Source organism: Chlorocebus sabaeus, chromosome 14, assembly GCF_047675955.1.
Source record: "Chlorocebus sabaeus isolate Y175 chromosome 14, mChlSab1.0.hap1, whole genome shotgun sequence".
Lineage (NCBI taxonomy): Eukaryota > Metazoa > Chordata > Mammalia > Primates > Cercopithecidae > Chlorocebus > Chlorocebus sabaeus.
Genome location: NC_132917.1, coordinates 24,792,120 through 24,814,705, shown reverse-complemented (window position 1 = coordinate 24,814,705; position 22,586 = coordinate 24,792,120). Strand labels below are relative to the sequence as shown.

At 50.6% G+C, this 22,586-nt stretch overlaps 1 protein-coding gene across 2 annotated transcripts in view; it reads right to left on the bottom strand.

Moving 5' to 3' along the window:
- EFR3B (EFR3 homolog B) overlaps positions 1 to 22,586 on the bottom strand; it is a 115,381-nt gene that overhangs the window by 17,986 nt on the left and 74,809 nt on the right. For both annotated transcript variants that reach the window (XM_007971271.3, XM_038006649.2), the window contains 13 exons: positions 16,769 to 16,890; positions 13,175 to 13,324; positions 11,448 to 11,582; positions 10,926 to 11,004; positions 10,058 to 10,193; positions 9,651 to 9,812; positions 8,592 to 8,703; positions 8,168 to 8,219; positions 5,922 to 6,094; positions 5,005 to 5,080; positions 4,159 to 4,320; positions 2,475 to 2,606; positions 331 to 398 (listed from right to left, as the gene is read on the bottom strand). In XM_007971271.3, the coding sequence (XP_007969462.3) occupies positions 331 to 398; positions 2,475 to 2,606; positions 4,159 to 4,320; positions 5,005 to 5,080; positions 5,922 to 6,094; positions 8,168 to 8,219; positions 8,592 to 8,703; positions 9,651 to 9,812; positions 10,058 to 10,193; positions 10,926 to 11,004; positions 11,448 to 11,582; positions 13,175 to 13,324; positions 16,769 to 16,890 (1,559 nt within the window). The remainder of the gene's footprint in view (positions 1 to 330; positions 399 to 2,474; positions 2,607 to 4,158; positions 4,321 to 5,004; positions 5,081 to 5,921; positions 6,095 to 8,167; positions 8,220 to 8,591; positions 8,704 to 9,650; positions 9,813 to 10,057; positions 10,194 to 10,925; positions 11,005 to 11,447; positions 11,583 to 13,174; positions 13,325 to 16,768; positions 16,891 to 22,586) is intronic.

The window sequence follows — 22,586 nt, the reverse complement described above, 5'->3', positions numbered from 1 at the left end:
CACTTGAAAACATCACTTGGATTGATAGGAACGTCTTGTCAGGAATGACTCCTCCAGGATGCATTTAGCATGGGCTTGGCCAAAGCCCCTGGAGGCTGTGTCTCACCCGCAAACACAGCTCAGCATGGCATGCTCGAGGCATGGACTGCAGTAATGTGATGGGGTTTAACTTTACCCAGGACTCCTGGACCACAGGCAGAGCCCACCTTCTGCCCTTGAGTCCACAGATGCCCGAGCCTCCTGGCATTGACCCCTCCTGACCTCAGACCACCCACCTGCTTACTTAGCTGCCCTGGGGATCCCTGACCACATCCCCCGTCCTCTCCTCACCTGGGCCTCTCCACAAACACATCCTCGGGGAGCATGTATGGAGCCTCTTTCTTCCTGGTCTCTATCACCTGGTGGTGGGGAGGAATCAGATGATAAGAGCTGGTTCAGCAGGGAGAGGGAGCTCACAGGCAATGAAAGAGCTCCCGGCTTGGCACTTCCTCCCTCCCGCAGCCTCCTCAGCACAGTGTCCTCAACTGAGCTTCTTTAGTGGAAACTCCCATCAACAGGGACCCTCAGGGCAGCTGGAGAAGCTCAAGTTGCCTGCTCAGGCCATGGCCATCAATGACACATGTGCACTAAATGTCCTCCAATGCAGGGAACTTAACCCTTAAGAGACTGCAGCTTCTAGCTCTGGTGCCTCATTCCTCATTCCTATGCCTTTTTTTTTTTTTTTTTGAGACGGAGTCTTGCTCTCTTTTCTAGGCTGGAGAGGAGTGGTACAATCTTGGATCATGGCAGCCTCCATCTGCCAGTTTCAAGCAATTCTCCTGCCTCAGCCTCCTGAGTAACTGAGATTGCAGGTGCATGCCAGCACGCCTGGCAAATTTTTGTATTTTTAGTAGAGACGGGGTTTCACCATGTTGCCCAGGCTGGTCTCAAACTCCTGACCCCAAGTGATCCACCTGCCTTGGCCTCCCAAAGTGCTGGGATTAAGGCTGAACCACTGCACCTGGCCTCATTCTTGTGTTTTTTATTTAAACAGGTACAAAGGAATGTAGCTAATACCATGTCCCAAACCTCAGTACTGCAGTACCCAAGTGCATTGCAAAAACACCCTGATGGACAGTGACATCTTGAGCTTTACTCAGTATTCTCTGCAAATTTTTGACAAGAAAAGTGAAAGTTACTAAGTGGTGAGAAGTGGAGGGATGGTCAGCATACAGGTGTGTGTGGTGGGTGAGGAGGTAAAGGTCTCACAATTGTCAGGCGGAGGATGTCTGGGCATTGCCTTTCTTGCACTCCCTTATCAGTCCAGAAGCTAGAAGAGTCCTGCTTCCCTTGGGGTGGTCTCTGTCACAGTGTCATGGCAGCCTCCCCTGTGACTCCCAGTCAACCCAGGCTAGTTGAGACCTAAAATTTCTTGTTTTGTTTTATTTTGTTTTGCTAGTATATTTTATTTTATTTTACTTTTGAGATGGAGTCTCGGTCTGTCACCCAAGCTGGAGTGTAGTGGTGCAATCTTGGCTCACTGCAACCTCCATCTCCCAGGTTCAAGCGATTCTCCTGCCTCACCTTCCCGAGTAGCTGGGATTACAGGTGTGCGCCACCACGCCCAGCTAATTTTTATATTTTCATTAGAGATGGGATTTCACCATGTTGCCCAGGCTGGTTTCAAACTTCTGACCTCAAGTGATCCACCCACCTCGGCTTCCCAAAGTGCTGGGATTATAGGCATGAGCCACCGTGCCCGGCCTGCTACTATATTTTAAAGTTAATCCTATATGTTGGTATCATTCAACTTCCAAACACTTCCATGTGTTTTAAAAGATCTTTATGCAACAACCGAGAACACATTTGACTAGAGAATGGATATCAGATAATACCAAGGAATTACTGATCACTTAATGAGCTGTGTTAAGGGTGTGGCAGTCATGTAGGGAGGTGCTCATGCTGTTTCAGGCATGTAGACGGATATATGTAAAGTGAAAGGGCAGGATAGCTGGGATTTGTTTTAAAGTATTTAAAATTTTTTCAGCAAAGGAAAGGGAGATACATGAAGCAAATGGGGAGAAATTTTCGTAGCTCTTCATTTCCTCTGAGTGGGCGTGAACAGACATTCGTTCACCATTCTACTCAGGCCACTTGTGTCGTATTTCATAGCTGTCGTCTGCATGATCTGAGGCATGTGTGCGGATGTGCTCCCACGAGTAGGGGAAAGACAGAGGGGCAGGAAGTGGAGGGGCAGACAGTATTAGAAACAGGTACGGAAGACCCCCCAACCCCTGTGCCTAACCCCACCCTGCTCCGTCAAGTCATACAGGAGGGAAAGATGCCGTGAGTAACTTCTCACTATTAGCGGTTCTTACTTCAACCCTGTCTTCACTGCCTAAGAGGAGGTACAGGACTAATGCAATTAAGGAAAACCTATTCCCAGGAAACCCCAAGCTGAGGGCCCCTGAGCTCTTGGTCGTGAGGACACCAACCTCATGGATGTGCTGGCAGAAGGCAGGCACTGTTGTGAGCTGACTGATGAGGTTCAGGTAAGCTGCGCCCAGAGCGTAGAGGGCACAGCGGTTGTAGACAGGCAAGTTCTCCTCATTGACTTGGGCCACGTCCTGCAGCAACAGAGACAAGGCCTCCAGAGTTTTTCACTGACAGACTACACTGGGTGCCAACCCTCCACCCGACCTCTTCCCAGTCTTCTTCAGAAATGCTTGCTTTCCTAGACTGTCTTTCTCAGCATTTGACCCACAACTTCCTGGGGAAAAAAAGTCACCTTCATTAAAGCTGAAGGGAGGGGTAGAACAGTCCGTGAACTAGGAGGCTCTTGAGTACTCACAGACTAGAGAGGCAATGACCTCAACTCCCCACTCTGCAGTTCCAGCTGTGGCGACCTTCATTGCCCAAACCCTTATCATTAATCCCACTGCCAGGCCACTGTCTCCTTCACTCTAGCGGATTCTTACAGGACTGGACTGGCTTGCTAAACTGGGTTCATCTGTTAAGCTAAATGAGCTGTGGGAGTTACCAGGGGATTGGGATATAAAGGAACCCCAAGTTCTAGCTCTTGAGGGTAAATAGAATTTAAAAATTGTAGCATCTAGGCTGGTCCTGCAGGATTTAGCACCATCAGACAGGTGAGACTCTGTGACTGAACTCCCAGGCTTGCCCTGATTCAGGAATATGATGCCTGCCTGGCATCAGGACCCTGGAGACCCAGCCTTTGAGGTCCAAAGGACCCACCCTGACTCCCAGTAGCCTTGGGTGCACACATGCACCCAGGAACACCTTGAAAGTCTCAAGCCCTGTCCGGTGCCACACTGGCTGTCTATGCACCACAAAGGAGGCTTGGTAGACCGATCCCCAGACTTTGAGACTCTGACTTACCTTTCCAGGAAATATATACTTTAAACAAGTGCTCAAAGCAATTCTGAAGCACAGCTCTGTTTGGGAACCAGAGAATCTTTTTTTTTTTAAATTTTTAATTAAAAAAAATTTTTAGATGAAGTCTTGCTCTGTTGCCCAGACTGGCATGCAGTGGCAAGATCTTGGCTCACTGCAACCTCTACCTCCCAGGTTCAAGTGCTTCTCCTACCTCAGTCTCCCAAGTAGCTGAGACTACAGGTGTGCACCACCATGTCTGGCTAACTTTTGTATTTTTAGTGGAGATGGGGTTTCACCATGTTGGCCAGGCTGGTCTTGAACTCCTGAGCTCAAGTGGTCCACCCACCTCAGCCTCCCAAAGTGCTGGGATTACAGGCGTGAGCCACCACGCCCGGCCAAGGGAACCAGAGATTCTTTAGACAAATGAGTTTGTCTGGGATCACTCAGGGCTTAAGAGTATCCTCTTAGGAATCCCTGGAGTCTCACTCAGACTCTGCGAGAGATTTGACATATAGTAGCTAAGGGATGTTTCTGAATGACCCCGTTCTCTGGGTCTTCTTTAGCTTGAGGATGGGGCAAGGCCATGAATGAAGCGTTCTTTGGGGTTCCCCAAACAAGACCATGGTTTGGGGTCTTCAGGGAGGAGTGGCCAACCATGCGTGCAATATTCCTGGGCTCCAAAACAGTGTTAAGCAGTTGCTACTCAATATTCTTATCAGGGCTTGCCCAAAACAGGTCCCTCCCCGATCCCAAGCCCCATGCCCTGCGCACACCAGGCCCCACCTGAACAGCCAGCACCAGACGGATGAGGTCCACCACCACCTCCTCGTTAGCCAGCTCGATGCTGATGAGAGCCAACAAGCCATAGAGCGCCTCGTAGTGTTTCTGCACGTTTGTTTCCTCCTTGCAGCTCAGGTAGATGTGTCTGTAGAGCTGCTGGGAGTGCTGGGGACAGGAGCGGGCAGGAGGCGGCCAGGGTCAGTAGGGTGGGGACAGGAGGGGCAAGGAGAACAGGGAGGAAGACCAATCTGAAGGGGGGCAGGATGGCTGTGTGTGCCCCCTCCTCTGTTGCGGAGGGGATGCCTTTAAAGCAGGCTCTGGCAGAAGCGGACACACACAGGTAGGCTCGCATAGAGAGGGATGGGCTCCAGTGAAACCAGCACCAGAGGCTGCTGCCCAAATCCAGGTATAGGAGCAGAACACAGTCACTGGCCCTGGACTGGCTCATCACTCTGGGCTTGACCCCTCAGAGAAGTCAGCTTGACGCATAGCCGCAGAGGGAGGAGGCAGGCCTCTGACCGAGGCAGAGGTCAGCAGTGACTTTTGCTCTGTCACCCAGGCTGGAGTACATTGGTGCAATCTCAGTTTACTGCAACCTCCTCCTCCTAGGTTCAAGTGATTTTCCGGCCTCAGCCTCCCGAGTAGCTGGGATTACAGGTGCCCACCACCACGCCTGGCTAATTTTTGTAGTTTTAGTAAAGACAGGGTTTTACCATGTTGGTCAGGCTGGTCTTGAGCTCCCCACCTCACGTGATCTATCCGCCCGCCTCAGCCTCCCAAAGTGCTGGGATTGCAGGCATGAGCCATCGCGCCCGCTCTTCACTGTGTCTGGAGGTCATGCTTGCTTACCTTCTTCATGAAGACGGTGTCCTGTCGGGAGCACTTGTCCACTTTCAGCTTCAGGACAGAGATGTCACTGAGCGTACTGGGAAAGGATGCAAAGGGCCTCCTTAGCCCTCGTATGAGGCCAGCCTGAGCTCACACGGGTCACTGGGCTTTACCTCAACATTGTTAGTTGGTAGAAAGCCTCCAGTGCTCCCCGGCCCTGGTTCTTAGCCCAATTACCTTCTTCTCCCAAGTTCTCAAGAATTTGTCCTTTTATCTCTCTCTCTGTTTCCTTTTTGAGACAGGCTCTCATTCTGTCACCTAGGCTGGAGTGCAGTGGCTCAGTGATCACAGCTCTCTGCAGCTTCAACCTCCAGGGCTCAAGCAATCCTCGCAACTCAGCCTCCCAAGGAGCTGGGACCACAGGTGTGAGCCACCACACTCGGCTAAGTTTTAAATTTTCTTGTAGAGATGGGGGTCTCACTATGTTGCCCTGGCTGGTCTTGAACTCTTGGGCTCAAGTGATCCTCCCACCTTGGCCTCTCAAAGTGCTGAGATTATAGGCGTGAGCCCCTGACCCCTTTTGTCTTAAATCTTCATCCTGATTATTTTCTTCCTCCTCTTATTCCCCACAAATCCCTTCAGTCTGTACTGATAACCTGCATCCCCTTCCTTCTCACACTTGCAACTCCCTTTAATGCCTACTCTCTATCTTCCAAATCTTCGGTTCACCCTCCTCCTCTCTCAGACACAAGTGCCCTTTGGTCTCGCCTCCTCTTGCAGGAACCCAGGGTCAATGTTGGTGATCAGCTCTCTGGCGAGTCTCACTGAGTATCTGAATTATCCTCCCACCTGGGTGTGAGGACAGGACCAAAGGACAGGACCTAAAGGAGAGTCCTCTCCCCATCTTGCATCACCTGGAGGAAACACCCCAAGTTCACCTGATGGTAGAGAACTTGTGGCGGTTGCCATGACGATCAATGAAACTGATGAGAATCTCTAGAACAAAGAGTCGAATTTCTGCATCCTCCATGAGGGCAGTGGAGAGAAGGCGGTCCAGGAAGTTGCTGGGCAGGGCTGACATCATATTGTTGCACTGGAAACCTGTGGATACCTGCAAGGGAGGTATGGACAAGTATGCCTAGGATGCTGTCCCTCTCAGGTGCAGGAGGCGGCGGAGGAGCAGCCAGCGGAAGTGAGGTCTGATGTACACATGTTCTCTAGACATTACCCAATCCCGCCTCCCCTACCCTGCAGCCCAGGCAACTTTTTGAACACTCCAACATCCACCTAGATGACAGCGAGCTCAGTAGACATGTGAATGGATGGGGACAGCGTGCAGGGACATTCGGGTGTTAAAAAGCAAGCAAGGGATGAGCCCTGGAGGGAAGTGGGAGCCAGGCAATCTCTGAGCCTAACATTCCAGACAGTTAGGGCACAACTGATGAACAGCCACAAGGAACACAATGCCTTATTAAGAGAATGATCATCACAAAGAACGAGACAGTGGAAGAACTCACAGCTGGGCTGAAGGATCAGAACTCACACACACGGCAACCACCAAATAGTGCACATAGGAAGCATTTGGTAACAGGTCTGTTAGCCTGGCAATAATGGCACTTTGCGACTAAAGCCAGTTTGGCATAAATAGACATGCCATATATGCTGTTGTCAAAGCATTCAACTGCAGCAAAGCACCTTTACTGTTAAATCCATATTGCAAAACAATGCCTTTGATGATTCAGAAGGTCCCTGAGGATGTACCCCAAACTGTCATCTTAAGAAGATGCTGGGTACAAATTAATGAGGGTAAACTCAGCAAAGAAATGGCAGGAATATGGAGACCAAGGTGATAACTATACGAGGGCAGAGTTGGAGCACAAAGGGTTTATAAAAACCTAGTGCCATGAAGAGTATGGACTGGAGAGGAGGGGAGGGAAGGCATGAGGTGGCGGTGGGGGTGGGGGGGGGGTCTGTTTAGACTGGCATGACCAGAACGGAGACAGAGACTGAGAGACGAAATGGGAGGTCTAGGGAGGGAGAGGGGCCTGGGGACCCCCCAACAGTCTGAGAAGTTTGAAATCTGGTTGTACATCAATTATAAACTGAGGCCGGGCACAGTGGCTCACGCCTGTAATCCCAGCACTTTGGGAGGCCAAGTCAGGTGGATCACCTGAGGTCAGGAGTTCAAGACCAGCCTGACCAACCTGGTAAAACCCCATCTCTACTAAAAATACAAAAAAAAATTAGCTGATGGCACACGCCTGTAATCCCAGCTACTCGGGAGGCTGAGGCAGGAGAATCGCTTGAACCTGCGAGGCGAAGGTTGCAGTAAGCCAAGATTGCACCACTGCACTCCAGCCTGAGCAACAAGAGCAAAAACAAAAATATTATAATATGAGACCTACACTGAAATAAGAGGCACCTGGTAGAGAATAGCATTTCTAGACTATTATTCTTGTAGCTGAGTTTCTGACAGGTGGGGAGAGGTGGTTGTGAGATGTCGGGTTTAGGCCCAGGGTTGTACTTCAGAATACCTGGGGAACGTGTTACAAATACAGATTCCAGGACCTCACTCAGGCTAACAGCTCAAAACCTCTGGGAATCATATATTTATCACAAGATTGTCATCAGAATGGTGTTTGAGAGCAATGGATCTAGACTCCAGTGATGGCTGCAAAGATGTAAAGAAGAGTTACATAAAAGAGTTACAGAATGGGAAGGATGGGGGCTGGGAGACTGAGGTGGGTGCATGTGCCAAGAACATGTGCTGGCAAAACAGGGGAAACAGAGGGGAAAGGGAAACAGAGGGGAAAGGGAAACAGAGGGGAAAGGGAAACAGAGGGGAAAGGGAAATAGGGGGTACCTGGAGGGAACCAGGGCAGGAACCAACAGATTCCATCTTGAGACAGATCATGTCTAAATGACAAGGCTATCAGTAGCCAATAAGGAACCTTTGTGAAAATTAGAAACAGGTTCCCCATTTGCTGTGGCTGACCCAGCTCTGTGGGTGCCCAGCCTGGCTAGTGAGTGGAACACAGGCTAGATTTCAGCCCCGACTCAACTGACTGGGTGTATTTGTGCAGTATGCAATGTGCACGACTGTATGTGGAGGCCTTCACTTGGTCCCTTGGAAGGAGCTGTCTCCTGCAGAGGAAGAGCAGGACTAGGGATAGATGGGGCTCACCTGCAGGAGGGATTTTAGCAGCATAATCTGGGTCAGACGGTTCCTATTCTCCCTGTAGACCAGAGACACAAATACTCACCAGGATGGTAATGGGGCAGAGATCACACACTTGCCAGCTTAGTTCTACCCCTGATTCGTTTCTCCATGAGGCTTATGGTGTTGAGTTACCCAGGACAGTGGTTTCCGGACCCAGGAAGCCGACCAAGGGGTGACTGGCTCCCCCCACGTTGGGAGGTGGTTATTGATGGGGCAGCCTGAGAAACTGTTGTGGGATCCAAGAGCCCCACTAAAGGCTGCTGCGGGATTTGGGAGTAAAAAGAGAGGAGACGGCAGAGCCAAGAAAGTTAAGAGGGATAAAGGAGGGAGTCAGAAAATGCAGCTAGGGGAGAGGAGGACTCCAGGCTGGGGGAGATTGGTGGCTCACCCCGTCCTGCCCGTGTCCACCGCCTGGTGCAAGGACGGCCGCGGCACCTTGCTCATGATGAAGAGGATCACCTCGGAGCGCTGGTAGGTGGGCAGCGTGCTGGCAAAAGAGCCTGCAGGAGGTGGCGGAGAGGGTGCCCAGTGAGGCACAGGCTGCAGGGCCCCTCCTGGTTCAGCCTCTCAGCTGCACAAACCCCTGCAGAAAGCGAGGGCTGCCACTCTCAGGAGTCAATCCAGGACCAGAGAAAGGAACTCAGGATAGCCCGTATGTGATTCTTCCTCTCCAGGAAGGGGAGGCATCAGGCGGTTCTGGAGGACTCTTCCAGGCTCCCTTTTTTCACTTGTTCCTGAGGCTGTGGTTAAGGTCTTGGCTCCTTGGCTAGGGGGTGGGGATGGTGAATGCTGGGCCCTGGGACCAGGGCGGAGGGAGCCCAAGTTCTCGTTGGGCTGCCCTAGGGTAAATCCTCCTCCCACGAACTAAGAGAAAAAGATGCTGCTGGATTCCTAACCTGCCTACTCCAGGCTGAGGCGAAGCTCGCATGGCTAGGGCAGGCAGGCTGTGAAAGCGGCTTTATCATCTCCGCTCCCAGAAGCACACCCATTTTCTCCATGGCCTGCCCCCTTCCTCATTCTTTCCTCTTAGTCCCCACCTCTCCCTCCTGGAAGCCCTAACCTGGAAGCATCAGGCAGGTCTGATGGAGACTGGGACTAAGGAAGGTTCGCCTGAGACTTCAGATCTGGGAAACCCATCCCACTGTTTGGCGCTGTCTCTCGGGCCCTGCCCAGCCAGCGCACCATGACCAACTTCATTTTCTCCGAGGTCCGCGAATAGCATGTGGGTGCGGGACGATCCTACAGAGCCCCGGATGGATACCCTTCGCCCCAGTGCGGTCCCTCCCTCTCCAACCACATCCCCAGGCCGCCCCCGGGGCCCCGCCCCTTTCCGGGGTCCCTCTTTCCTCCCCTCGGCCCCGCCCCGCCCCTGGCCCCGCCCTGCGCCTCCGTCCTGCGTCCCTGGGCCCCTCCCCACCCCTCCCCGAGCCTCGGCCCCGAGCCGCACCGACGGTCTTGATGACTGCCTCCTGGAACATGCGCTCCTCGTGCTCCTTGATGATCTTGGTGCCGAGGCTGACCGCCCCGTCGTAGCTCCCGGTCAGAGCGTAGTCGATGCTGAGCCGCAGCTGCCTCAACAGCGTGTTGAACATCTCCAGCACCGTGGGCCCTGAGAGCGGCGGGGCGGCGCGCCCGAGATTAGGGCTGGCACCCTCCTCCTCCCTGCACCGCGACCAGGCAGGGCAGGCCCACGCCCCCTTCCAGCCTGGGCTTCCTCTGCGCCTCCAACTTCTCGGCGGACTTCTCCCGAGGAAAACGGACTCCGACCCTTCCCTGTTGCCCCTTGCATCTCTCTGGAAGAGGCAGCAGCCTCCGCGGGGTCCCCGGCCCTCAGGCCCTCGCCATGCCCCTTACCCACAGAGCCCGTGGCGGCGATGACCGCCGCTTCCGACAGGACCTCCACTATGCCTGCGCGCACCGTCGCAGCGCTGCGGCTGTTGGCGTCCAGGTGCCCCAGGAGCTGCTGGATGACCAGGTGGGAGTGCTGCGGCTGCGGGAGGAAGATGAGCTGGGCCTGGACAGTAACCCCACGGGGCCGCAGCCCTCTCCTGGCACCCAAAGGCGGGGTAAACCAAAGGGACGTCCCAGGGCCCCGGGCACTGCAGGTGGCACTGACACCTTGTGCCCTTTCCTGCATCCTTTCCTCTTCCCTCCAACAAAGAGCCAAATCCCAGTGGAGGCTTCGGCTGACAGTGTTCCAGGGCCCTTTTACTTCAAAATGGGTCAAAAGACCATTTTAAAATAGGGTCTTCCTTTCACTTCCGGTGCCTCAGGTCTTTCCGCAAGGGCCACAGGAGGTCACATGGCTTACTCCAGTGCTGCCTAAAGTGGGGCCCCTTGGGCCGGTGCCCATTCAAGATGGGTCTGATACTGGTTTACACTGAAATAAGGACGGGATGGAGAGTCAGTGTTTAGTAAACAATTTGTCAGTGCTGTAGCAGCCAAGGGTGTGATCTGTAGGCTTGCATTTTGCATGAGTTATTCATTTTATTTTTCTAGAAATTATTTGTTTTAATTGTATTTTATAAAAGTGTTGGTCTGTGATGTACTGGAAATAAAATCAGCCGGCCCTTCTCCACAGCTAGCTTAAGCAGCACTGGTTTAGGCAACCAGGGGCTTTGGAGGAGTCACAGGGGACTTCTGGCTTTCCACTTTAGTGCCCGTCCAGCTCCCAGAGGGGCCTTTGTCCCGGGATCATGCTGGCCCAGGGGAGCCACCATACCTGAATTGAGTACATGATGATTTTAAAGCAACGGATGGCGAACACCTTGGGTTCCCAGAGAGAATGGTTATCCAGATGTCTGTGAGGGAGAAAACGTGGGGGAACAACTGTGAAACTCCCGGTGGTGTCAGGGAGAAGAGATTCGCTTGGAGGGAGAGGGACACCTCCTCAGAGGCCCTCGCACAGTTCCTGGGTGAAGAAGCGAAGCCTGAAGGGCCTTGGGGTAGTCCCAGTCCAGTGCTGGAGAGAGGCCAAGGACAGCGCTCTGCAGTTGTGGACATGTGTGGTGAAGCTGGGCACCTTCGCTTAGCATTGGGTGCCTTCCTACTGCGCAGCACTTGGCCACCCTGTGGCAGCTTTTGCTGTCACAGTGCAGGGAACACAGGCAGAGGGAAGGGATCGACTTGGCTGCGGCACTACCACTGTAATATCCCCTTCCCCCCAGCCAGCCAGGAGATGCCAGGGACTCGAAACATGTCCAGGCTGAAGGCTGGGGCCAAGGCAGTGGGTGGGGGCACTCACATGAGAACAGGCTTGATGGCGTTTTTGATGTTGCCAAAGGCAGCCCGGCCCAGCAGCTCCCGAAGGCACCTCTCAGCCAGCTCCGCAGGGCTCTCTTTCTCCTTCTCAGGTGCTTGGAGGGGTGAGGGAGACCGGCTGGGGAGACAGAGGCACACGGGTAGAGGGTGGCATGCAGGCTGCGGTCAGGCTCTGTGCAGTCCTGCCTTTCTGTTCTTCATCCACGCAGGACACACAGGAATTTGACACGGGTTGCACTAGGCAATAGGGGAGGTGTCACAGCTGTCAGAAATTAAATGGGGGTAAAGAAGCCCCCACTGGGGGAAGTGAGGGAAGATTGGGGAAGAAAAGATAAAGTTTAGATAAATCCTTAAAGATTTCCAGATGTGCCACTGTGTGAAGGAGGCTCTGAGCCCCATGGGCCAGGTGAGGTGTAGAACATGTGTGTCTTGATGCACCTAAGGCTTCAGAAGGAAGAGGAGATGGGAGATGAAGATAGGGAAGGGAGGCAAAAAACAAAACAGAAGTGGAAGAAAGGAGAGGAGAGAGAGGGAGGGAAAAGGAGAGCCACAGTGGTTGGCTCAGGCAAGAGTCAATGATCCTCAAGTCATAGGGAGTCGGCCCACATCTGGACAGAAGAGGAGCCCCAGGACTCCCAGCCCAGAGACCACCAGAGACCATATTGTCAGTGAGACGCTATTCCAGAAACAGCCACCAGAGGGCATACGAATCCCACCCCACCCCACCCCACCCCCCGCTCCTGCCCCCGTCCACCCAAGTCTAGCTCTAGTAGCCTGGGCTCAACAGACTTAACTAGCCTAGTGAACAGATAGCCCAGGTGGGACAGCAACGTGGACCTTTCTCCCCATTCCATTTCACCAAGGGGAAAAATGAGGGGGCAGGGACAGGAATGAATCCCATGCTTAGGGGATCCAGGATTAAAGCCCAGTGTCTGCAAGCTCTTGCTGAGTGGCCATGGGCTGGTCAAGCATGCACGTTTTCAGGGCCTGAAATAGCATCAGGAAGCAACAGAGGAAGGAAGGTCCAGATGGAAAGTCCACAGTGATTGGAGCCACGAAAGGCATCTTTTTTTTTTTTTTTAGACGGAGTCTGGCTCTGTCACCCAGGCTGTAAGTGCAGTGGCACGATCTCAGCTCACTGCAAGCTCCGCCTCCCGGGCTCCCATTCTCCTTCCTCAGCCTCCCAAGTAGCTGGGACTACAGGCGCCTGCCACCATGCCCGGCTAATTTTTTTGTATTTTTTTTGTTAGTAGAGACATGGTTTCACCGTGTTAGCCAGGACGGTCTCGATCTCCTGACCTCGTGATCCGCCTGCCTCAGCTTCCCAAAGTGCTGGGATTACAGGCATGAGCCACCGCACCTGGCCCACGAAAGGCACCTTAAAGCCTCCTTGGCCCTGTTTCCAGGGAGACAAAGGTAACTAGACTCTTGGTTCTGTGTGTTATTACCAACAGACTTACCCCCAGGGAGCTCAGCACCAACACTGTCCTCCTTCGGTAACGCAGATGTTTAGGGACGCTGCGGGCTGGCACAAAGCCAGACCCATGGCTCCTAGGGAGTCAGCTTTGGACTCACCGCAGAACAAGCCACAAAGCCATGTCCCTGGCCTTGTAGCTGAGTTTTACTGACCAACCCAAACCATGTGGTTCCCAAGCAGCCCTTGAAGGGCTGATCATATCCAACTGTCCTGCCCCACCCCGGCCTGCTTACCTCTCTGCCTCCTCTACATGCTGCAGATTGAAAAGCAGCGATGGAACGATCTTGTCCATGTGCTGTGGGTCCCAGATATTGGCCTGCAGTTCATCATTCACCGTCTTCCTCACCACCCCTTGTAGGCCTTTGATGCCTGACATTCGAATTCTGTAAGGAAAAGGGTGAAGTGGGACTCGGAAGTGCTCCAGTCCTGAGAAGTCCAGCTTTGGTGGTTAAGAGAGGAGCGCAGCTTGGGGGTCAGGGATACATTTGTCCATCAGAAGGCAGAATGGAGACCACCTGCTACTCTCATGGGACCTCCTGGTGCTGGCAGATGTGAGCCCAGGAAGCCATGTCTTTTGATTCATCTTGGAGACTCCCAGGCTGCCCTTGCCTTGGTACCGTCTGGGCTCCAGCCCTAGGGTGCTGGGTGCTCCAGCTCCCCGTCTTTAGTACTTAGCTGGGGTTGTTCCAGCTTGGGCCCAAGATGTGAAAGCTCAAAATGCTACCAAGAACTGATGAAGCAGAATCCAAGACTGTGAGCAATTTGCGGGGGCAGTGGGAGGCAGATCCAGAGGGCGAGGCACAGAGCTGCAGGCTCTCTGGGGCACAAAGGGGTTTCAGCTTGGGGCTAGGCTTAACCAGAGGGGAAACTGAGTAACAGCACAGCAGGAGCCCCTTTTGTACACCCCCAGTCTCTGCTACGCTAACCCAGGGTCAGCACAGCCCTGTGGGAGGGAGTCCTCTTTACTGGCCGTTTGTTTCAGCCTGAAGTTTCTTTCTTTCTTTTTTATAAAGCCTTTTTTCTGGTTATAAAATAATACATGCTAATCATAGAAAAGTAGAGAGAAGAGAAGATTTACCACTTCCACCACCACTACCACTGTTATCTTTGTTACCAGAGATAACCATTATTGGCATTTTGATGTAATTCCTTTCTTCTGTGCATAATAGATAACAGAATTAAGACCCTATTGCATATTTGATCTGTAACGGCTTTTTTTTACATACATTCTATGCATTTTCCTGTGTCATTAACTCTTCATAAACATGTCGAATGGTTGCCTGATACACTATCATAAGGCCTTTCTCAACTAGTGACTAGTAGTCATTTAAGTTGTTTCCAAACGTTTTGCTTTTTTTTTTTTTTGAGATGGAGTCCGGCTCTGTCTCAGGCTGGAGTGCAGTGGCGTGATCTCGGCTCACTGCAACCTCTGCCTCCCAGGTTCAATCGATTCTTCTGCCTCGGCCTCCTGAGTAGCTGGGATTACAGGCATGTGCCACCACGCCCGGCTAATTTTTGTATTTCTAGTAGACACAGGGTTTCACCATGTTGATCAGGTTGGTCTCGAACTCCTTACCTCGTGATCCATCCGCCTTGGCCTCCCAAAATGCTAGGATTACAGGCGTGAGTCACCGTGCCTGGCCAAACATTTCACTTTTATAATAATGCTGTGATGGGCATCATTGTATAAAATATTTTACTACATTTCAAGTCATTGCCATGAGCGGAATCACTGAGTCAAAAGGTAAGAAATAAAAGGCAGCCAGACACAGTGGCTCACACCTGTAACCCCAGCACTTTGGGAGGCCGAGGCCAGTGTATATAGCTTGAGCTCAGGAGTTCGAGACCAGCCTGGGCAACATGGCAAAACCTCATCTCTACAAAACATTAAAACATTAGGCCGGGCGCGGTGGTTCACGCCTGTAATCCCAGCACTTTGGGAGGCTGAGGTGGGTGGATCACCTGAGGTCGGGAGTTCGAGACCAGCCTGGTCAACATGGTGAAACCCCATCTATACTAAAAATACAAAATTGGCTGGGCATGGTGGCAGGCCCCTGTAATCCCATTTACTCGAGAGGTTGAGATGAGAGAATCACTTGAACCCAGGAGGCAGAGGTTGCAGTGAGCTGAGATCGTGCCACTGCACTCCTGCCTAGGCGACAGAGTAAGATCCTGTCTCAAAAAAAAAAAAAAAAAAAGAGAGGAAAAAAAAAGAAATTAGCCAGGTGTGGTGATGTGCCCCTGTAGTCACAGATACTTAGGAGGCTGGGGTGGAAGGACAGATTGAGCCTAGGAGGCGAAGGTTGCAGTGAGCTGAGATTATGTGAGATCATGCCACTGCACTCCAGCCTGGATGAAAGAGTGAGACTCTGTCTCAAAAAAAGAAACAAAAGGCTCCCAATTTGCCAAAATAACTGCCCCCACCCCCTGCCCATGCACAAGCCGCAGGAGAATGCCACTCTCACAGTGCCTGCGGCGGTATCGAGGATCTTATTTTAAACATCTGTTCTAATTTTATGAGTCCAAAAAATCCTCACATTTTGTAGCTATTTCAATTCACATCCTTTTGTGATTATTGGAGATGAGCAGTTTTTCTCAAGGTTGAGTTGCCAGTTGCATTTTTAACTTCAGTTTATAACCGGGGTTGCCAGGGTGCTACCCTGGGCCTTACCAGGGAACTGTGACTGGAGGTGGCAGGAGCCTACGAACACCAGGATACCCTGGCCTAGAAGCCTTTAGGGCCACTGGCAATGGGCAAGGATTCCCTGGAAGTACCTGGCCACGCTGACCTGACCCTGACCACGTTCAAGACCCTGAGCTGGCAGCTGTCTGGACTTGGGAATGAATGACTGGGAATACTGTCCTGCTGACTTTTCTTGGTTTCAGTTTAAAAAGGCACTCCCCAAAGGACAAGTGCAACACATCCCCAGCGTGCTGGACTCGTTTGTCCCACCCAAGGGGGCCTGGCTGGCAGGAAACAAGGCCTGGTTGGCAGAAAAAATTCTACCCAGGGCTCCCTTATGTGTACATGTGAATTAATTTTTCTTCTTTTCCTACTTTGCACTCCTTCAGTCTCCCCAGAATCCCTTCCACAAATGCACATGATTCATTCTGTGACACCCAGAGCTGACCATGCCTTTCAAAAGAAGTTCAGAAAGATCAGGCCTGGGGGAGGAGGAACTTCTTACTCTTCCTATTTATTTATTTACTTATTTTTCAAGATAGAGTCTCACTCTGTTGCCCAGGCTGGAGTGCAGTGGTGCAATCTCAGCTCACTGCAACTTCCACCTCCCGGATTCAAGCAATTCTTGTGCCTCAGCTACCTGAGTAGCTGGGATGACAGTTGCGTGCCACCATGCCTGGCTAATTTTTTTGTATTTTTAATAGAGACGGGGTTTTGCCATGTTAGCCAGGCTGGTCTTGAACTCCTGACCTCAAGTAATCCACCTGCCTCAGTATCCCAAAGTACTGGGAATACAGGCATGAGCCTGGCCCTTACTACTACTCTTAATGGGCACAGTGGAGATCTACACATGACCCATGTCCCATGGGTCCCATGAAGTCTCTGAATCACTTGAACCTGGGAGGCGGAGGTTGCAATTAGCCAAGACTGCGCCACTGCACTCCAGCCTGGGCACTCGGTCTCAAAAAAAAAAAAGAGAAACCACATGTAGGGAGCTGGGTGCTGCCTATCTGCCCAGCAACATCAGAGCAGACACAGACACTAACAAAAGCAGACACGCAATAGCAGGTTGGAAGTTATCTACAGGACCCACCTTTGCTTCTGCTGTGAGCTGAACCACCCACCCTTGCCTTCCCCTACTCACTTAGTCTTGATTTCTAAGTCATCGTGGCTTGAGTGGCACATTTCACTGAATCGGGACACAAAGAAGTCATAGCTCCGGTGATAGGATGGGGTGTCCTCTTCGATGTTGGCAAACTTCACAAACTATCAGGGAGGAAGGAGAGAAATACACGAGAGAGGTGACCCACTGTGCTCCTCACTGCTGGGCATCCCCAGACCCCCTGCCATGGTCAAGCCATGGGAACCACGCATCCCGGAGCCAGCTCGGCCAGCCTCGCAGAGCACACTGGGGAAATGAGTTCCCAATCCTGCTCACCTCTCCCGTTGCACAACAAGATTGGAAACCATGGCCCTTCTCAGGCCTACCCTGCTGTGGGAGCAGAGGATGGAAAAGAAGGGAACATGAAGGGGTTCACGGAAGCACCTGCCCTCACCCCTCCATCCAGAACTGCGCAAACACACCGGGGTAGGGAGGCTGTTAGGAATAACACAGAACCTGAGTGAAAGCCAGCGATGAAGCAGCAGCACCACCCTCAATGAATTCGAGGACACAAGAACAAATATGAAATTTGACTTAAAAATGTAATTACACTTTATTGTTAGAAATTGGAGTTTGGTCAGGTGCAGTGGCTCATGCCTGTAATCCCAGCACTTTGGGAGGCCGAGGTGGGGGGATCATTTGAGGTCAGGAGTTCAAGACCAGCCAGCCAACATGGTGAGACCCTGTCTCTACTAAAAATACAAAATTACCCAGGCATGGTGGCAGGCGCCTGTAGTCCCAGCTACTTTGGGAGGCTGAGGCAAGAGAATCACTTGAACCTGGGAGGTGGAGGTTGTAGTGAGCCGAGATCGCACCACTACACTCCAGCCTGGGTGATAGAGCGAGACTCCATCTCAGACAAAAACAAACAAAAACAACAATAACAACAAAAATTTGAGTCCGTTTTTTAAGTTTGCCATTTCAGTTCAGTAGGTCTTGATAGGCATCCTGGGCAGCTAGATTCCTTCTGCACCAGGATGCTGCATATTTGCAATTCTAAATAGGGACTTAATTTCAACTGAGTCCTGCAGAGAAGCAACAATCATGAACTAAATGAAGTTAAATTACTAAATATTTAATATGATTCTTATGGGGTTTTTGTTGTTGTTGTTGTTGCTGTTTTTGAGACGGAGTCTTGCTCTGTCGCCAGACTGGAATGCCGTGGCGCGATCTCGGCTCACTACAACCTCTACCTCCTGGGTTCAAGCGATTCTCTTGCCTCAGCCTCCCGGGTAGCTGGGTCTACAGGAGTGCGCCACCACGCCCAGCTAATTTTTGTATTTTTCATAGAGATGGGGTTTCACCATGTTGGCCAGGATGGTCTCGATCTCTTGACCTTGTGATCCGCCCACCTCAGCCTCCCAAAGTGCTAGGATTACAGGTGTGAGCCACTGTGCCCGGCCAGGGCTTTTTTTTTTTTTTTTTTTTTTTAAGATTAAGTCTTACTCTGTTGCCCAGGCTGGCATGCAATGGCACGATCTCGGCTCACTGCAACTTCCTCCTCTCGGTTTCAAGTGATTCTCCTGCCTCAGCCTCCTAACTAGCTGAGATTACAGGGACCTGCCATCATGCCCAGCTAATTTTTTTTTTTTTTTGTAGAGAGGGGGTTTCACTATGTTGGTCAGGCTGGTCTTGAACTCCTGACCTCAGGTTATCCATCCACCTCAGCCTCCCAAAGTGCTGGGATTACAGGCATCAGCCATAGCGCCCAGCCTTTATAGGTTGTTTTGTTTACTGTTATCAATCTAGTACCCCCAAACAACTAAAAAGGTTAGATTTACTATACTATATATTCTCCATTATTCTGCTCTGTATTATTATTTAATTTTTATAAACATGTGTTGCGTCAAAAACGATATGGTATTCTTCCCAAAAGTATCTAGTTAGTGGACTCTTATATTTAGTATTGTCAATTTGTATCTGTATTTAACGACTTAAAAGTTGTTAATAACTTTTTCTGAATGAAAATTAGCAGCTTCCACAAACATCATTAATTATTGTAGTGTTTTATTCTTACAATAATAAACACAACAGCTATGTTCTGTTGACTGAGAGAATCCCAACATATAAGCAAATAAGGAGATCTTTTCTTCCAAGCTACATCTAAAATGGATTCATATATTTGGGAGAGAATATTCTGATATCAGCAATAAATCCAAGTGACATTGCTGGCATGACTGATGTGGTGATGCAGAAGAGGCACAATGGTGGATCCAATGGTAATCCATGTGATCAGAAGATCATCGATTACATGCAAATTCAGGAGAGTTCCAGAAAGAAGGCTGAAGTCGGCCTTCGGCTGCCTGGCCTTCATAAGCCCCCAAGGCTGGAACACAGACTTGAGGTGCTGAAGCCATGAACCAGGTTTGGCCGAAGGTAAGGTTGGGTGCATCACTGCCCTTAGCCACCGACACAGGCAAAGTCTGGTCCAGTCAGGATGTCTGTCCACTCAGAGGAGACACACAGGTCTAGCAGGTTCTAAATGCAGATCTAGCTCTTAACTGGAGGTGTGGATTTTGAATGAGACATTTAACTTCTTTTTTATGTTTTGGTTTTCCCATGTGCAAAATAAGCAGCCCGGTTGTCACTAAGGTTCTTTTAAAGTTTCAAAAATTTGTACTATGTCTACTTCGAATATGATGAGGCAGATTAAGACTCCCTGTGTGTGTAAGAGTGCCTGCATTTTAGAATAAAAGAAACAGTGAAAAAAAAGAAGCCAATAACAAAGAGAAAGAAACAAACACAGACTTTGTCCCCAGGATGTAGTGACTGTGTAGACTCAAATGTACCTCAGGAGAATGAAAGTCCAAACTTTATGTTCACTGGTTTGGGAGTTTGTGAGCTAATGGCTATGAACATTTTAGAAGCAATTTTTTTTTTTTTTTTTTTTTGAGACAAGGTCTCGCTCTGTCATCCAGGCTGGAGTGCAGTGGTGTGATCTTGGCTCACTGCAACCTCTGCCTCCTGGGTTCAAGTGGTTCTCCCCACTCAGCCTCCCTAATAGCTGGGACTAGAGCCACGATGCCTGGCTAATTTTGTATTTTTAGTAGAGACGGGGTTTTGCCATGCTGGCCAGGCTGGTCTTGAACTCCTGACCTCAAATGATCCTCCTGCCTTGGCCTCCCAAAGTGCTGGGATTACCGTCGTGAGCCACCCCGCCTGGCCTAGAAGCTTATATAATGTCTGGTACTACCCTAAGACTTGTACACACGTCATCTCTTTTATTTCTTAAAATGATTCTAAGTTAGAGTGGTTTCTATTCTCATTTTATAGACAAAGAGACTGACATCCACAACAGTTAGGCAACTTGCCCAAGGCCCTGCAGGAGGTGCCCGGTCCCCCACATCCTGCTGCCTGTCTCCAGCAGGACTTCCTCACTGAAAACATTGGCTTTTTGGTTGTTTTGTTTTATTTTTATTTTTCAGCTTTATTTAGGTATAATGGACAAATATAAATCATATCTATATATTTAGGGTGTACAACTTGATGTTTTAGTTATTTATTCACTCATTTATAGAGACAGAGTCTTACTCTGTCACCCAGGCTGGAGTGCAGTGGTGCAATCATGGCTCACCGCAGCCTGGAACTCCTGGGCTCAAGTGATCTTCCTGCTTCATGAGTAGCTAGGACTACAGGTGTGCACCACCATGCCTGGCTAATTTTTTTTTTTTTATTGTTTTATTTTTTAGACGGAGTCTCACTCTATCGCCCAGGCTGGAGTGCAGTGGCGTGATCTTGGCTCACTGCAAGCGCCGCCTCCTGGGTTCAAGCAATTCTCCTGCCTCAGCCTCTCGAGTAGCTGGGACTACAGACACCCACCATCACAACCAGCTAATTTTTTTGTATTTTTAGTAGAGACAGGGTTTCACCATGTTAGCCAGGATGGTCTCGATCTCCTGACCTCGTGATCTGCCCACCTCGGCCTCCCAAAGTGCTGGGATTACAGGCGTGAGTCACCACACCTGGCTTTTTTTTTTGTAGAGACAGGGTCTCATTATGTTGCCCAGGCTGGTCTCAAACTCCTGGGATCAAGTAATCCTCCCTCCTAGGCCTCCAACTTGATGTTTCTGACATACACTGTGAAATAGTCACCATGGTTAAGCCAGTTAACATATCACCTCATATAACTGCCATTTTCTTTCCTCTTTCTTCTTCCCTCCTTCCTTTCTGTGGTAAGAACATTTAAGATAGGTAAGATGTGGAAACAACCTAAATGTCTGACAAATAAATGGATATAGAAAATCCATTTGCGTATCCATTTGTGTCATCTGTGTATACACACACAGTGGTATTATTCAGCCTTAAAGAAGGGGATCCTGCCGGCTGCAACAAAATGGATGAACCTGGAAGACATTATGCTCGGTAAAACAAATCAGACACAGAAAGAGAAACACTGCCTAATCTCACTCATATGTAGAATCTAAAATGGTTAATCTCAGCCAGGCGCAGTGACTCACACCTGTAATCCCAGCACTTTGGGAGGCCGAGGCAGGCAGATCACTTGAGGTCAGGAGTTTGAGACCAGCCTGGTCAACATGGTGAAACCCCGTCTCTACTAAAAATACAAAAAATTTGCCAGGCGTGGTGGTGGGCGCCTGTAATCCCAGTTACTTGGGAGGCTGAGGCAGGAGAATTGCTTGAACCCGGGAGGCAGAGGTTATAGTAAGCCAAGATCACACCACTGCACTCTAGCCCGGGCTACAGAGCAAGACTCCGTCTCAAAATAAAATTAAATTTAAATTAAATATAAAATCAAATAAAAAGTCAAGCTCACAGAAGCAGAGTAGAAGGGTGACTGCCAGGGGCTAGGGGTAGTGGAAATAGGGAGACGTTGGTCAAAGGGTACAAACTTTCTCCAGTTTTTATTCCTGCCTTCTGCTTCCTCTAGCCTCAGGCCAGATGACACAGGGACATTGCTGCTGGGAAGGGGGATGACATTGTTAGGGAAGAACAAGAGGTGGATGAGAAAGTGGGCAACAGGCACCTTAGTATTGTTTTATTAAGAGGGTGAGGACTCGGCTTTTCAAACACTGCCAGACAGCAGAGCCATGGGGCACTGCTGACCACACTGGTTTCTGCCCCCCACCCCGCCTAGACATGCTGACTCTGTCCTGGAAGAGGCCCGGGAATCTCAGTGGGCCAGTCTGAGGCCTACACCTGGGAAGCCACGTCTGGGAGCCGCAGGCAGGGGCTGACGGGCAGTCCCGCCTTCTGTCCTCCTCTCCCCTCCCCACACCCATGCCCCTGGGAACCCATTCCTGATCCTGGTGGAACTGGGACACCAAGACCCCTCCACGTTCAACTTTGACTCTCCTCTTTCTCAGGGAGCCGTGGCGCCATAGGACTGAGGCCAGTCAGGCCACACAGCTGCTCACGGCCAGCATCTGTCCTCATTATCCCTGCTGTCTATGCTGTTAAATATTTCAATTATTATCCCTGGCTGTAAGGTCAGAATTGACATTAAAATCAATTTTTTTAAAAAATGAAAGTTCTGCAGTTACCCCTGAGGTGGTGTGAGGTAGAAAATGTAAGTGGGACTCCCTTTCCTAAAACCACAGAAGGCCTCATTCCAGACCAGGTCAGCAGTTTCTCCTGACTCTGTCCCAAGCGGGTCAGCCATAGCTGCTAACCTCACTGGAAAACTCCCTTGTTCTCTCCTTCTGTGGCTCCGTGAGTCCCTGGATGTGTGTTCTTCGGTGCTCTTCTTCCCTGACATATTAGTTTTGAGTCTTCAAAAAATATATATTTTTTCTTTTTTTTGGAAATAATCTCGCCCTGTTTCCCAGGAGGGAGTACAGTG